General features: G+C 41.1%; 1 protein-coding gene across 1 annotated transcript in view; it reads right to left on the bottom strand.

Moving 5' to 3' along the window:
* Ctnnd2 (catenin delta 2) overlaps window positions 1-15,806 on the bottom strand; it is a 623,964-nt gene that overhangs the window by 189,969 nt on the left and 418,189 nt on the right. The window contains exon 10 of the mRNA XM_038323012.1: window positions 1,836-2,049. Within this exon, the coding sequence (XP_038178940.1) occupies window positions 1,836-2,049 (214 nt within the window). The remainder of the gene's footprint in view (window positions 1-1,835; window positions 2,050-15,806) is intronic.

A 15,806-nucleotide genomic window follows, 5' to 3' on the forward strand; every position in this document is an offset into this window, starting at 1 on the left:
TTTTTTATTATGTCCAAGTGGAGCTCACAGAGACATTTCTATCATTGTTTTGGGTTTAAATGGTAGTTTCCAAGATCTTCCAAAGGCGGCAGGGGAATGCTCCGGTTTCTCTCAGCTCCTTTATAGCCAGTGTCAGCAGCACCTCAAGCAATGGGTTTCTCTGCCTCTGACACTTACACCATCTCTTTGCCATCGGGATAAACGCTACTGAAGCAGCCTCAAGATAATGGTTTTGTGTTACAGACAATACAAAGCTGACTTAATTCCATGTCTTTTCCAAGCAGGAGATAGCATGTACAGCGTATGCAGAAGGCACTGTAGACTCTCATTCTCCTGGCCGTCTGCATCCAGTAGCAAAATCTTTACGCACCAAGCATCTTGTTTGCATAACACATATTGCGACCTTTTCTCCCAGGCATTCTCAACTCACACTCAACCAAGTGAAAATAAAGGCCGTCTTGCATAACCGTAATGACAGGGAGTAGTTTAGATTATCTAACTCACCTCCAAACAGTCCTCAAAAAATCACAGAATGCACATAATGACCACTTTACCTTGCCTGACCCATCTGAGCTTATTGTGAAACATTACTTTAATAATACTCTAACCCTTGCCAATAATTATTTCCACAAGGAAAAACCTCTACTTACAGAAAAAACAAAGAGGAAATAAAGCCGGCAAGCAAGTAAGGGTTAGTGGAGGACAAAACAAAGAGAAAATAAAAAAGAATGAGGCAATGTGGGTCTGGTTTAAACTTAGCTAAAAACAAGAAAGCGATAGAACAATGAATGCCATTGGAGGAAGAAGACACAAGGAGATGTACTGAAGCTGGGAGTCTGGCCCCCACCTTGTATGCCTATTTATGACTCTGTAGCTTGAGCTATGGATTTCCTTAAATAAGTTTTCCACATACTTCATCCACATAGATACATGGAAATTTTAGACCTGAGACAGAAGGTCAATGCAATGGTATCGTGGATAATTAAGAGATCTTTTTGGGAAAGTTGCATTTGGAATTCATTTGTCAAAGACTTGCTTGTAGGGGTACTTTAATGAACCAGATGCCAAACATCACCTACAACAGCAGCAAGCATAACGAGAAAGAGGAAGCTTCAGAGCAATTTGGTATGTCCCATACCGGGACATGCAGGTCATTAGAACTCCAACAAGTTAAGCCCACACACTCACAAAGTGAAGAATGACAGTTAGCGGTTAATGTGTACTCTGTCCAATTATTCCAAGAAAGGTACGGGCTGACTGCTTTCAACAGTCTCCCTGTTTGCACCCTCATTAATCTACAAGCAACCGTTATTAAGTCTAAAACCCAAAGTTCTGTGAATGTGGAAAGGCATTCAAGTTAGCTTTCAAATAGTTCTTTAGTATTCGGTACTACAACCTTGGGACTTGGAGCACGCAGGGGTATTTTACTCAATAAATTCACACTAGAAGCACAAAATGCTCAGTGTACTTATAAACCAGAACATGCGGCTGATTGCCAATAGCTTGAATGCCTCGTCTTTTTTAATCAGGTATTTCTAATGTTACTCTAATGATGGCCTGTGGGTCTTGTAAGATATTCAGCTACTTCTAAAGCAAATGACAAGGACTGAAATAAGATCACAGGATTTTGCTGATAGCTGCCTTTACTGGATTATTGAGTATGACCAACCTATGTGAGTTACCGCTGATGGTATTTTGATCACTCATTGGAAGTTGGAGTATGACTATGTTATCAGAACTGGGAGGCTCTGTGTTGTAATACTTGGTTCTTACATTTGCTACTGGGCTAGAAAACGAAACACGCATCTTGAGAACCATTTAGTGAGAAGTCTCACCTGTGACCAGCTCCCGGATCTCCAGGTCTGTGGTCTTGCGAAGCAGCCTCACCAGCGCTGGGATGCCACCACAGTTTTTCAGGGCGATCTTGTTGTCATCGTTAGCCTTCCCATACACCAAGTTCCTCAGAGCCCCACAGGCACTACGGTGGACTTCCGTCATCCGGTGATCCAGCAGGTCCACCAGGAGCTGTATACCTCCTTGTCTCCTTATCTGAAAGAATAGGGAAACAGCTTTGGCCTTGGAGAGTCAAGTTCCACTGTCTGAGCCCAAGCACTGTTTTTCTCAGAAAACCCACTACCGACAACTGCCCGGACTGAATTAGGTTTAGGAAAGGGAAAGAAAACAACTGAGCACTCTTGTTGGATTCCATCCCAGGCAGCCACCTTAATATCCCACCAATAACAAGCTGAATGTACCGCTTTTGAAAGACAGAATCTTGGAAATATGATTTTAACTTCAAAATGGGTGCCTTAGACATGTCTTTAAAGAAAACAAAAATGTCACATGCTCATGGGGTTAGAATGATTACCGTTCCTAATACCTTACTGAATTTTACCACTGTCTTCAAGGGCAGCAGTGTTGATACAGAAAACACTGAAAGTATTCTACTCAACAGGAGAAGACCTCAAACACATAAAAGACACTGATGTTAGATGGGAAAGCTGAAATTGACACAGGGATTTAGTCTCAGAAGCTCTGGGGGATGAAGAAGGTCACTCGGAGTGCGAGGCACAGCATGGGTGGCCCCAGAAGGCACATCGTACTTCCGTCTTTGACTAACAACCGTGAAGACCACATTATATTTCCGTGTTCTATTTGTTGAAAGGAAACAGTCATCTAGAGATGAACGCGACAAATGCTTCGTGATACGTATTCCAGATTTATGTTCTTTTTGCTGCCTGTTAACACTGGGGGCGATTTAAATATTTAAATCGAAAAGAGAACAAAGTAGCTCATTAATACACAGACTCTTTCTTGGCATGGCCATCAGCAAAACCACATCTGAACTCTGCTGTGTTTATGGGGACAATCACCTGATTCACTTGTGAGGGCTGCTTTGTCTTCCTTTGGGCTGCAGTGTTAGTAGGGATTGAAGGACTGACACCTCCAAGATTTAATTTTCATATTCCAGAAAACGTATTTATCCCAGAAATGTGTTAGGACACATGCTGTATCCTGCCACTCTCTCAATGGTGCTCAGCCGCATGCTTCACGCTGCAATCTGGGCATGCCTACCCCCCTCCAGCATCCCACGGTCCCATAGGACTGTAGTCTTCATTTGCTTCACCAATACATTTTCATCCCAAGTGCATTTCCATGCTCATGGTAAATGTTCACCGCATAAGAGATGAATGAATGAGGAGAGTTAATTAATACATGACTAGCTACCTTAGGGTTCTATAGATTTACTAAAATATTGCTTTTCAAAATTGAGCAATATGCCCTGCAAAGGAAAGAGCGGGGAAAAGGCCTTTTGTGAACAGTCCAGGAGGCAGGATGCAGGGACCTCAAGGGGGCATTTCCCACACCAGCTTACAAACAGAAGGAGGGAAGGAAGGCTTCGTGCACACCGGGTGGAACACGGATGACTCATTAGGAGCCTACGAGAAGTGTTTTCACTCATGCACACAATGCAAACAGAAACAGAAGAAAGCCTCACAGAGCTCACAGAACCCCACTTCCTTCATCCGAAAAGCATGATGTAGCATTTTGTGTATTGTGCCTCCCATGGGAAAAGTACCAGAGAAGACAGAGGGGAGGACTCCCAGGGCACAGCACTGCTGAGTGAATGCGGAGTTCTCTTCTGTGCACTGTGCACAGCCTGCAGGGGGTAAGGATGCCTGGGGAAGTCATCTGAAAGGACTGCTGAATTGATTTAAGAAACAAAACAAAACAAAACAAAACAAAGGAACCGGAAACAATTCCCTCACAATTTTACCCTGGGCTTGTCTGGCAGCATTCAGAACTCTCTCTCTCTCTCTCTCTCTCTCTGTCTCTGTCTCTCTCTCTGTCTCTGTCTCTCTCTCTCTCTCTCTCTCTCTCTGTGTGTGTGTGTGATGAACTGAGCATGTCTGTACTGCAGCCCCAGCCACTTCATCAACTCAACTCAGAGGGGTGCTCCATGTGTACACAAAGGCTAGAAGGAAAGCCCTTTCTTTCCCTCTGTGTGTATTTGGATATGTGTTCTGTGCTCTATAATTCTATGAATTCTAATAATGATGAACCCATGAAGAAGAAATAAATCTCACCAGATATCAGGCATAGATATTAAAAGTGGGAGGAAGTTAATAAGTTACTTTTTAATTTTGTAAATATGTTTAATTTGTGATAATGCACTTCATATTTATGTAATTTAATAAAGTAATACGAAATAACAGTTCTGGAAGCTAAACAGTAGGTCCTTGCTTGCATGTGTATATGTGCTTGACTGACACATGTGTGCATGTGTGCACACGCATGAGAAGGTTAGAGGCTGAGGTTGGGTGTCTTACTCAACTGCTTTTCCTGTGGTGGTCTGAATGACTTATAAGGAGTGGATTATTGAGGTGTGGCTCTGCAGGAGTAGGTGTGGCTTTGTTAGAACAAGCGTGTCACTGGCAGCAGGCTTCAGAAGCTCAACCAGGCCCAGTGGCTCACATGCTCTTCCTGCTGCCTGCCAATCGAGATGTAGAACTCTCAGCTACTTCTTCAGTACTGTGTCTGCTTACATGTCCCCCTGCTTCCCACTGTGACAATAATGAACGAAACCTCCGAACTGTAAGCCATCCCCAATTACTGTTTTATTTTATGGGAGTTGCCTTGGTCATGGTATCTCTTCACAGTAACAGAAATCCCAACTAAAACAATTCCAGCTCTCTACATTAGATTTTGAGAGAGGATCTCTTACTGAATATAGTGTTTATGGATTCAGCTAGACTGACTGACCAGCAAGCCCCAGGGACTCTCTGTCTCCACATTCTCAGGGTTGGAATCACATATGTAAACCACTACATCTCCAGGTTTTTATGCAGGTGCTAGGGATCTGAACACGTCCTCTGGCTTGCATAGCACACTTTAATGACTGCAGTATCTCCCCAACTCTTTCTGCATGAGTCTTTAAAAGTCAAATCTTAAAAGACTTTAGTTTTTATGGATTATTAAAATACAACTCTATGGTAGCTAATATGTAATGTTTTATATACTACAACAGTAAAATAAAATCCAGGTGAAGAATATCACCTCAGTTGTAAGTGAGTAGATTAATTATTATGCATTAAAGAGTGGTAGATGGCATGCCCAAGGTGGATTCTTTTTGGAGCAGTTTGTATACATTTCAGATTTCTTTCTTTTCTTGCCTCCATTTTCTTTTTAGCATTGAATAACATCCTGCTTCTGCATATACTGTCATGAATTTATCTGCTTCTCTATTAGACAGGTTATTATTATTGGTGGCTTCCAAGTTTTAAAACTTATGTACCAAGCCACCTAAACATGTGCTCAATTTTGTACGTAATTTAGTTTTGAATTCCTCTGGATAAATACAAGAGTGTGATTGTTTAATCTTATAAAAGTTTGGTAACTCTAGCAAAAGAAAAGATGGACACCCTAGCAAAGCAGCTGCGGTTCCACTGTGCCACACCTCCTGCTGTGCCACTGTGCGTGGCCCCCACAACCTCCTGCTGTGCCACTGTGCGTGGCCCCCACAACCTCCTGCTGTGCCACTGTGAGTGGCCCCCACAACCTCCTGCTGTGCCACTGTGTGTGGCCCCTACAACCTCCTGCCGCTCCATGACCGCACAGCAGCTAATGTTCTCAGTGCCTGGATTCTCGGCACTGCTAAGCGTGCCGTCGAATGGCCCTGTGTTTGCCCTCTTCTAAGATCTCCTGAATAAATCAGATTTATTTGCACTAATGCATGTGGTTAAATAAAATCAATAGGAAATGCAGATGGGACGATCACAGCTCGTTTGACTTAACGACATTCCTGAACCTGAAAAAAATCAGAAAATGATCACAAAGAATTTTTATTCCTATCCCAGATAGCTATAACTTGTTTATTACTGCATAGCTCTTTGACAAATGGCTGACTTATTCAATAGTTTCTATGTAGATATACCTATTTATCTACCTAGTTAGGATCTAGATGGGATCCAGTCTATCAAGAACTAAAAGGATGCAGGCTGATGGCCTCCACCTTCAGTGATGAAGTATGAGTTCGTTAACCAAAGCAAAACTGTTGTCCTGTTGGATTGTTGACAGACAAGATAATCTTTTCTCTGCTCTTTCTTTTTCCGTCATTTTTAAAAAAGTATCTCAGGATGGTCTTGAACTTAAGATCCTTTTGCTTCCGAATACTGGGCTTGTGAAATAAAATTAGTGAAGCAACAGATGCTTCTATAGAACCTGAATTAACATAAGTCCATGTGCGTACCTCCAAATAATAAACAGGTATACTTCAGAGGGGCCACAGTGTGCTTCAGTTACACAGTGGAAGACATTGTGAAGAGTTTGAGACAGAATCTCCATTTGCTCTTTCTCTCCCTCTAATTATGTGAAACAATCCGCTAATACATCAATCAAGACGAGTTGTTATATTTGTGTTTAAATTATGTATCGGAGACACAGCACAGCATCAGGATTCCCTGGAATTCAAATTGTGGCTCCTCTGTACCTTTTTAGATAGTTATTATCTATAAATACGGACAACATGAGGGCACTTTATAGGGTTGGTTGTTCTCAGGACTAAACAAGATTTAAGAAATTGTTTTCTCGACGCCACCCATCATTTCTGTCTCTTACAGTCTTTTCCATCTGCTCTGCCGTGCTGCCCCCGAGCCTCTGAAGGATGGTGTGTGATGCAGACGTTCCATTTGGACTAAGTAAGCTTTGGGCTCCTATTCTCGTCCCATTGACCAGTTCTAGGTCTCTGTGTTAATAAATATCTGCTGTGATCAGAGGCTTTTTTGATGAGGGTTGAGAGATGGCACTAATCCATGGATATAGTGATATGATACCTTGAAGGCAGGCATTAGACCTGAGCAAATTCAAGCAGGACAAAATTCTTGCCCGTGCCAGGGAAGGTTGGTATGAAGTTTCACCGTAGCTGAGGATCTACTGCAATCTAGAGCTAGTGGGAAAGAATCATTTCTTCTTTAAAGCTGTGACCCCATTCAGTCAGATCATCATGGTCTAGGCAACAGCCTCATACCCAAGAGTATTAGAGCAGCACAGATCAGACTTGATGAGTTTTAAATTATTATTTTTAAAAAGAAGAGACTCAAAGTGAAGTGAATAGAAGGAGGAAATGCTGGCAAAGGGGTCACAAACATGGCAAAGGGGTGAAACAAAACATGCCCCAGGCAATGCGTGGATCAGGAGAAGGTGGCAAAGGGGTCAAAGGAAGCATGCCCCCCCCCCCGCCCCGCAATACTGAGGCAGGCATGGGTGTATTGGCTTTCAAGGCATGAGTTGATGAGGATGACTGGCCAGGTCTCATCCTCAAGAAACAGCTCCTCCAAGATACGAACTTGGATCACTGGATTCAGAGTCCAGAGCATTAACCACTACAGCATGTGAAGGGGTTATACCACTACAATACCTGCTCTGCCATGCTGCCCCCTGAGCCTCAAAGAAATAATAATGCTAAGCTCTCAAAGAAATTATATATATATATATATATATATTTGTTTTTTCGAGACAGGGTTTCTTCTGTAGCTTTTGGAGACTGTCCTGGAACTAGCTCTTGTAGCCCAGGTTGGCCTCGAACTCACAGAGATCCGCCTGCCTCTGCCTCCCGAGTGCTGAAATTAAAGGCGTGTGCCACCACCGCCCAGTTAATAATAAAAATATTTACAAAAAGATTACTTGTTAAGAAACTTTAACTGTACACCAACTTGTTAAAGGATATTCTTATTAAACTTATTGGCTGGCCAATATGTAAATTAATTTACCGAAAGAATAACATAAATATAGTAGCCAAGAAAAGAAGGAATGCGGTTTCTAGTAGCACCTTTATAAAGTGGTTTTAGTGAAAATTAAAAATATTATGTAATACAATCAGAATCCCATCTGGAATGTTATAAATGGAATCAATAGGGGCTTTATTATTCCAATCAACTGTATTGATTTACTTGCCATTTAAGAAATAATTTTATATACACAAATACTGTCCAGTAAGAGTTTTCCTAGCTATATTCTCAATATAAGAAAAATGAATTAATTTATGTTTTAAAAGGGAGTGCAATGCTTGCTTTTCTTTTCATGGTAAGTTAGCAGATTTTCTTAAAGGCATTTAAACGATTTTGAGCAATCCTAGTTCTCTATATATTTCAGAAAAAAATTCATTTTTATGCCAAGAACTGGGATTATGCAGAAATACTCAGATTCTCAATTTCAAGGTGTTATATTTTTTTAAATGAAATATAAGCTAAAGAGAACACTTCAATTAACAGAGTAACTTCCAGTAAGTAGAAGAGAAAACAAAACCATAGCAACTGATGCCTCAGTAAGAATTTAAATGGGCCAGATGGTCCTCTCTTACGTAGACTTCCTTCCCCAGGCACTACTCCCGAACCTTGGTGGAGGATGTGCAGGGATTCGACTTTCATCTCCACCTGCATCTTGCACGAAATTACTTGGATTTGCAGTGTGTATTTCTTCCCTGTCTACTCAGGGAATTGTCAGGAAGCAAATGAGACAGCACAGAGGGATGCTTGAGCAGGGCACAAGCCTACAGATGCATTAATATTTGTGAGTTCTTTCTAAAGTCCCCATAATTCATAAACTCTTTGCTACCCCCCATAGGTATCTATCTACACAGACTCTGACACCTCCAACATGTCCTTCCTTGGCACCAGAAAAGACCATCCACAGGCAGCTCCCAGAACATGTGACAGAAAAACACCTTGGTAAAGAGACTCTGACATTTTTTGATGTGGGAAGTCCTTATGTATATGTGTTGCTTTTTATTGGTTAATGAATAAAGAAGCTGCTTTGGCCTGTGATAGGAAAGAATAGAGCTAGGTGGGAAAACTAAACTGAATGCTGTGAGAAAGTAGGTGGAGTCAATGGGATGCCATTTATCTGCCAGAGGAAGAAGATGTGAGTTGCCAGCTGGAACCTTGCCTGTAGGCCACAGCCTTGTGGTGATGCACAGATTAACAGAGATGGGTTAATTTAAGATATAAGAACTAGCAAGAAATACACTTAAGTGATTGGCTAAGCAGTGATTTAAACAATATAGTTTCTGTGTAATTACTTCAGGACTAGGCAGCTGGGAAAGAAAGAGCAGCCTCTGCCTACAATTTTTAATCTTTTTCAATTACCTTTCACTTAAGTGAAGTAGCTGTGATTATAGTAAATATTAGTAAAGTTTTCTGCCTATAACTGGTTAAAGAAAACCATTTGTCACAGGAGCCTCTGAAACGATCTATTTTACTGCTTTATTAACTTCAAGTTCATAGCACCTCAGGGTCCAATCATTTGTAGAGACAAAAGAAGGGGGAGCCCTTTATTTTGGATGGAGTATGAATCCCTATCTTCTACACAGTGACACATTTATATAAGCTACTTTAAAAACCACAAAAATACCTGCAACACCACAAAGAAATCCATGTTCCCTCCATGGCAAGGCTCTGCCTACAATTCTCCTCTTGCTAACAATGACCACAATGAAGGTTTCTGGCCAGTTACACTGTATGAGAATGAGGTAAGGACAGGCGTGAGTGTGTGAGCATTTGGCTACCGGCTGAAGAAACAAGCACAGACACCAAGTGCAACTCAAGCCATCTTCCTGCGGGCTGGGGTCTCATGTCCTCCACATCGTCCTCGGTGATCAGAATTATTGAACCCCAAAGATACCTCAGCTTTCTTTACTGTCTAGTGCAGTCATGGATGGGCTTTTAAAAAAAATACAAGAAAAATTACAAGCTGATTCTACAAGTATGGACTCAGGTGTCCTGCTCTATTGTTCTCTGCTTAATCTCTTGAGACCATCTTTCCCTGAGCCTGGGCTGGCTAGCACCTGGGAAAGCCTTCTGTCCCATTCTCCACAGCTGAAGGTTCAAACAGAGGTCCGTATGCTTGAGCAAAACATGGTCTCAGTTACTAAGCCATCATCCCCAATTACTTAAGTAGAAATCTATCAATAGCAAGAAAAAACCTAGTCTATATCAAGCAGCATGGGAATGGTACAAGAAAACATTTGAGTCAAGAGACCCAAGGTCTTTTCTGGGTTCTTTTCATGACACAGGAGAAGGAAAGAGGGAGCCCCAGGGGTGAGAACAGGGTTAGTGTTTAATGACTGACAGATGGGTTGTTCTACAACTCCGAACAATCCTCCCTGTTCTCTCAGGCATGTGCAGAACACGGTAGAGAGGAGTTTCCCTTGACAGCTCACTTCAAGGTAGACTTGTTATCCTCATTCTTGTGCTCAGTACTGGTTTAAGTCTCCCTTGCTTATCTCTCCTTTTCTCCCAGGAAACCCCTGACTCCAAATTACCTAGGGGTAGAGAGGTGCTGGTGTTGCACTCCCAGGAAGAGCATTTATCTTTTATCTTCAGGGAGAAGCCTTGGGTCTGGGCTATTCCTAGGGCTCCTTTGCCTGAGCTTCTGTCTGGGGGCTTAAGTTACCCTTTGAGAACACTTGATTTAAGGCTGAGTAAGAGAACCCTTTAAACCAATAGCAGATATCATTGCTATGCATTTATACAACACAAGAATCAGAATTTTAATAAAAACAGACCATAGTATACAGAATTCTGTGGAAATAAACAAAGGTTAAGGGCTCTGTGTGTGGAAATTTACATATATTGCTGAGGTACAAAGGAGTTATCGGAATAAATGTGTCTGGAGGACCACATTTCTGAAACCTTTTATGACCATAAGACTTCCATTTGCCTGCATGGGGGTAAAAACTAAAGCTCTACTAATCCAAAGTCAAGTTATGTTTCAAAGTTGTTTTCGACAAAATGGCAGTAAAAAAAAAATCACCAGAAGTGTTATGGGAATTAATACAGGGAAAAGTCCCAGGGAAATTACAGGACTATGGCACGAGGAACACAGTCTAAAATGCCAATCAACAGAATAGCATGGCTATAGACTAAGAGTTCATGGACAGCAAGGAAAGAGAAGATGAGAAGAAACCACAAAAGATTCACCTATCAAAAAAAAGTTAGGATGTGGTCCCAAAACAGCAGAACTTAACCCAGAATTAACGAAAACAGGATCACAGAGTAGGGGAATATCACTTTCCATTCTTCAAACTTGCATAAAGTAAATTCAAAAGGTTAGACATTTGATTGACTATATAGTGAGAAGCCAGAGGGTAATGCATGAGACCCACTTATGAAATAGGTAGATAAATAAATATGAAGAACAAAGTGGAAGAGCTGCAGGAGGAGAGAGTGAATGTCTCCTGGGGGAGCTAAGCTGGCATAAAAACAGCTGGCACAGTGAAAACCTAGCACACACTCACCATATTGGCAAACATTAGTGAGGGGCAGACCAAGGAAATTACTGGCTGTGAACATGATGGACAAAATGCTCTCAGCCTTATTCTAGATGGGGACACTGAGGCAGTCAGGAATGTCAAGGTAGGTGTGAATCTAGTTTGTGCTTTTGATGCCCAGACACCTCTGGGACTCATCCACAAGGGGTCTTGGAGTGGTATTGTGGTAGGCATACTTCTCTCTACTTGCATGGATTGCAAATCATGTTGATGATGTTTATTTGAGTAAAGAGATACATGGTATTTCTCTCAAAATCATGCAGATTCACCATCTGCATTTAATACTAGGATATGCTCCTCTGAAAGTGTATACTGCAGCTTCTTTATCTAGTCTCATGAAAACAGGCATTTTTTTTTTTTGCTGCCTGTTTCTTGGAGTACATAAGCAACAGGTGCACAGAAAAGCAGTTCCACATGTGCTTAGGTTGGCGGGCTGTAGGGTCTGCATGTCTTCAACCACTTGATGCTGTCTAAAAGGTGACAGTAGTTTATGTTCTACTGCAGTGAGGAAGAGTCACCCTATACATGTCACATTTTAGAATTCTTTCAACCACCCCAGTATACTTTATGAAAAACGACATCAGCCTCAAGTTTTAATTGTCCTCTTATTATTGGTGAACTTTGTTCCTTGAATAAACTCTCATGAATAGAGTTAGAGAGCACTGCTAAGCAACACAAACAAATACATCAACAAATAGAACAAAATGCTCAGACCGTGGATGAAAAGCTAGATATTGAAAAGTTAATGTTGGCCAAAATTTAGTTGTAGTTTTAATGAAATTTCTAAAGAATGGATTTTTTGAACATAGCATAACTTTGATCTGTAATCTTGGCACACCAGACAATAAAGACCACTTTCAATAAAGAGGAATCAAAAGGGATTATTTTATCTCATGGATAAATATTGTATAATGTTTCAATAAATAAAACATTGGAGTATTGATGGCAGAGTCAAAATGGATGAGGGATGGGTGAGCTAAAAAATAGCTGACAGAAATTAGAATCTGCTATCTGATAAAAGGCAAAATTAAAAGCCAGTGTGGGGGGATTGAATTTCATGATGGAAGCTTTATAAGGGAGGTGGTCATAGGTCATGTGTACAAAAGAAGAGCTAAATACACTGAATAAAGGTAAATTATTGGCATGAACATAAAAATGCCTTCAGAGATGAACAAGGAATCCTAAACAATGGACACAAATAATAATATAAGTAACTTATTTCCAAAAACCCTACCTGTTTGCAGACACAAGGAATTGCTCCAGCGTCTGGAACCCAGGACTCTAGAAGTGTGAACAAGACTGCTACAGAACCTGTGAGAGTCCCATGCTGAGGGAAGAGACATCCTCATCTGTTTACCTCCTTTACTCTCTCCTTCCTTCCCATCTCTCAGCGCCAACATGGGCTGGACTGAGCAGGTTTGAGTTCATGATAAATTCAAAGATACAAGTGTCAACTCTGAACAGATGCTCTTCAGATGCCGATCTTAAGAGAACAAGTTAGACGTCTCCTTTGAGTTTAAACACTTACCCCCTTTAGACTATCAATTACTAACATTCATTTTGTGTGTGTGTGTGTGTGTGTGTGTGTGTGTATATATATATATATATATATATATATATATATATATATATATAGAGAGAGAGAGAGAGAGAACTGAAATTCACACATGGCTTAGCATGTAGCAGAGTTCTATGTATGCACTAGTATAATTTTGAAGATCCAAACTCCAAAAGGTTTAGATACAACCTAATTATCTGAAAACTACTAAGTCACATCAGAATATAGGAAGCCCCCAGATATTATCTTCAAGCCTTTATTTTTGTAATTTGATTCATTTGATTCATCTCCTGTCTAGCCTTTAGGGGAGGGTTAGATGGCCAAGACTTTCCATTTAAGGAGGTAACATACCCAGATAGGAGTCGGAGACAAAGAAGCTATAAAGAAGGCAAGTATGATGCGTGAAGAGGAAAATCTGGGGGCAGCTCTACCTGGAAGAGATCGGCAGTCGCGGGGTCACCATTTTGCAGTTGTCCCTTACAGACAATCAGGTGAATTGTATGTACAGTTCCCGTACCCAGGAAGTAAGAACCAAAGACATGGCAGAACCAGAAGAGAGGGTGTGAGTGCCAGGGGCAGCAGACTGCTTGAGGGATGTACACTGGTGATGAGGGGCACTGGGATGAGCAAGGTGGTCAGGGCCTGGGGCTGAGGGATAGAGATAGAGAAGGGTGGCTGCAGTATGACGCGGCACCACGCTGCGGGGCTGGCTGTGGGGGCTTTGATCATCACTGGGGTGCTGCATTTATTCTCAGCAAACATGAAGTTTGCTCTAAAATACTTTCATACAAACTAATGAATATGCCTAAGGATATAGACTGGGTACCAGGCAAAGCCACCAAGACTAACCCAGTGGGAGAAACTCAGCACCTTCCATATGATTGACAGGAAGATGACTTGCACAGTGTCAAAATCCAGATCTGTGTGGTAGATAGGGCCATAAGTGCGATGCCTGAGTCAAAGGGAGGAATCCTGGCTCGACTGTGATTTTTTCGGCCTTTTCATTTCTAATAAACAAGCATGCTGTCGATAATCATCTCAGCCATAATTTGGTTGACTGACAGATGGCAAAGCACTTATGAGAGACACAGCCCCTCATTTAAATTTCATTGTGTTAACATAAAAGCATACATTAAAAAAATTACTATTCCCTTATCCATGCAAAATGGGAAATTGGCATCTTTAGCCCACAGTTATAACAGATGATAAATAATAAGAAAACACAACATATTCCACTGGAAGAGCAACGGTGAGTGCTAGTAGAAATTCCCCTCACATTTATTTTATTTTAAAATTGCATGTATTTTTTAAAAAAGTGCCACTTCAAGTAAGATTTTCACTAAAATTCCTGAAATTGTATAGAATCAAAAATAGGCTTTATTATAAGAATTACATGATTGAAAGGGTCTTCTTGTTATACATTTATTTTTTACCTTTTTGTATGCAGTTATGAAGCGTCTTACAAGTTCCAAAAACCTACTTTTTTGTGATTGTTGTTGTAGAAATAACCAATATCCAGGGGACCAGAGCACGGCTGAGAAAGAATATTTATTAAATTCTGGTTCTGGTCTGGCATATCTCACAGTAAGGTAGAGGCTGCACTGTAAAGTCCATGGAAGGTTTCCAGACAGGCAAGCAGTGTACAAACAAACTCTAAAATGCTCAGGATACAGCAGTGGCGTATTTGCTTGTTTTTGTGTGCTTATGTGAGTATGTGTATACGTGTTTATGTGAATGTGTGTGTTTATGTGTGTGTATGTGAGTTTGTATATGTATGTGTGGTATAGGAGTTCCTTCTATTTATGTGTTGCTTTCATTGGTTAATGAATAAAGAAACTGGCTTGGCCTAGCTGATAGGGCAGAACTTAGGTAGGTGGAGAAAACATAACTGAATGCTGGGAGGAAGAAGGGAAGAGTCAGAGAAGCCATGGATCCTCCTCTGGAGATGAACACCAGTTAGAATCTCTGGTAAGCCACTGCCAAGAGGCCATACACAGATTAATGGAGATGGGTTAAACTAATATGTAATAAGAAGTTAGAGCTAATGGCCAAGCAGTGTTTTAATTAATACAGTTTCTGTGTGGTTATTTTGGGTGTCAGCTAGTGGGGCGGCTGGGACAAACAAGAGGCCACTCCTTGTAACATATGTGTTTACATGAGTGTCTGTGTGTATTTATGTGGGTGTGTATGTGTGTGCTTATATGATTGTGTGTGTTTACATGAGTGTGTGTATTTATGTGCATATGTATGTGTTTATGTGTGTATATGTGTTTACATGAGTGTGTGTATGTATTTATATGAGTCTGTGTATATGTGTTTACATGAGTATATGTGTTTATATGAGTATGTGTGTGTTTACATGAGTGTGTGTATGTGGGTGTGTATATGTATGTTTATGTGAGTGCATGTATGTGTTTACACATATGTTTACATGAGTGTGTGCGTGTTTACATGTACGTTTATGTGAGTGTGTGCATGTTTCTGTGAGTGTGTGCATGTGTTTACATGAGTGTGCATATGTTTACATGAGTGTGTTTACGTGTTTATGTGAGTGTGTGCGTATTTTTGCATGAGTGTGTGTTTACGTGTGTGTTTACATGAGTGTATGTGTTTATGTGAGTGTGTGCATGTGTTTACGTGTGTGTTTCCATGAGTGTGTGAGTGTTTATGTCAGTGTGTGAGTGCACATGGGCTGCTGCACATGCATGAAAATCAGAGGACAGCCTGCAGGTGTCAGCCGTCCCTATCTCCATGTCAGTTCTGAGGGCTGAACTTGGGCCTCCAGGTTGCCAGAAAGAACCTTTACCTAATGAGCCAAATTGCCAGGCCAGAGGGTCACACATTTTTGGGCGGGGTCCACAGGTGGCAGTTTTGGGGAAAGGGTCAGTGTGTTTTCCTTATCTTCAAATTTCTTCAACTGTT

The sequence above is a fragment of the Arvicola amphibius genome, chromosome 3 (genome assembly GCF_903992535.2).
Source record: "Arvicola amphibius chromosome 3, mArvAmp1.2, whole genome shotgun sequence".
Lineage (NCBI taxonomy): Eukaryota > Metazoa > Chordata > Mammalia > Rodentia > Cricetidae > Arvicola > Arvicola amphibius.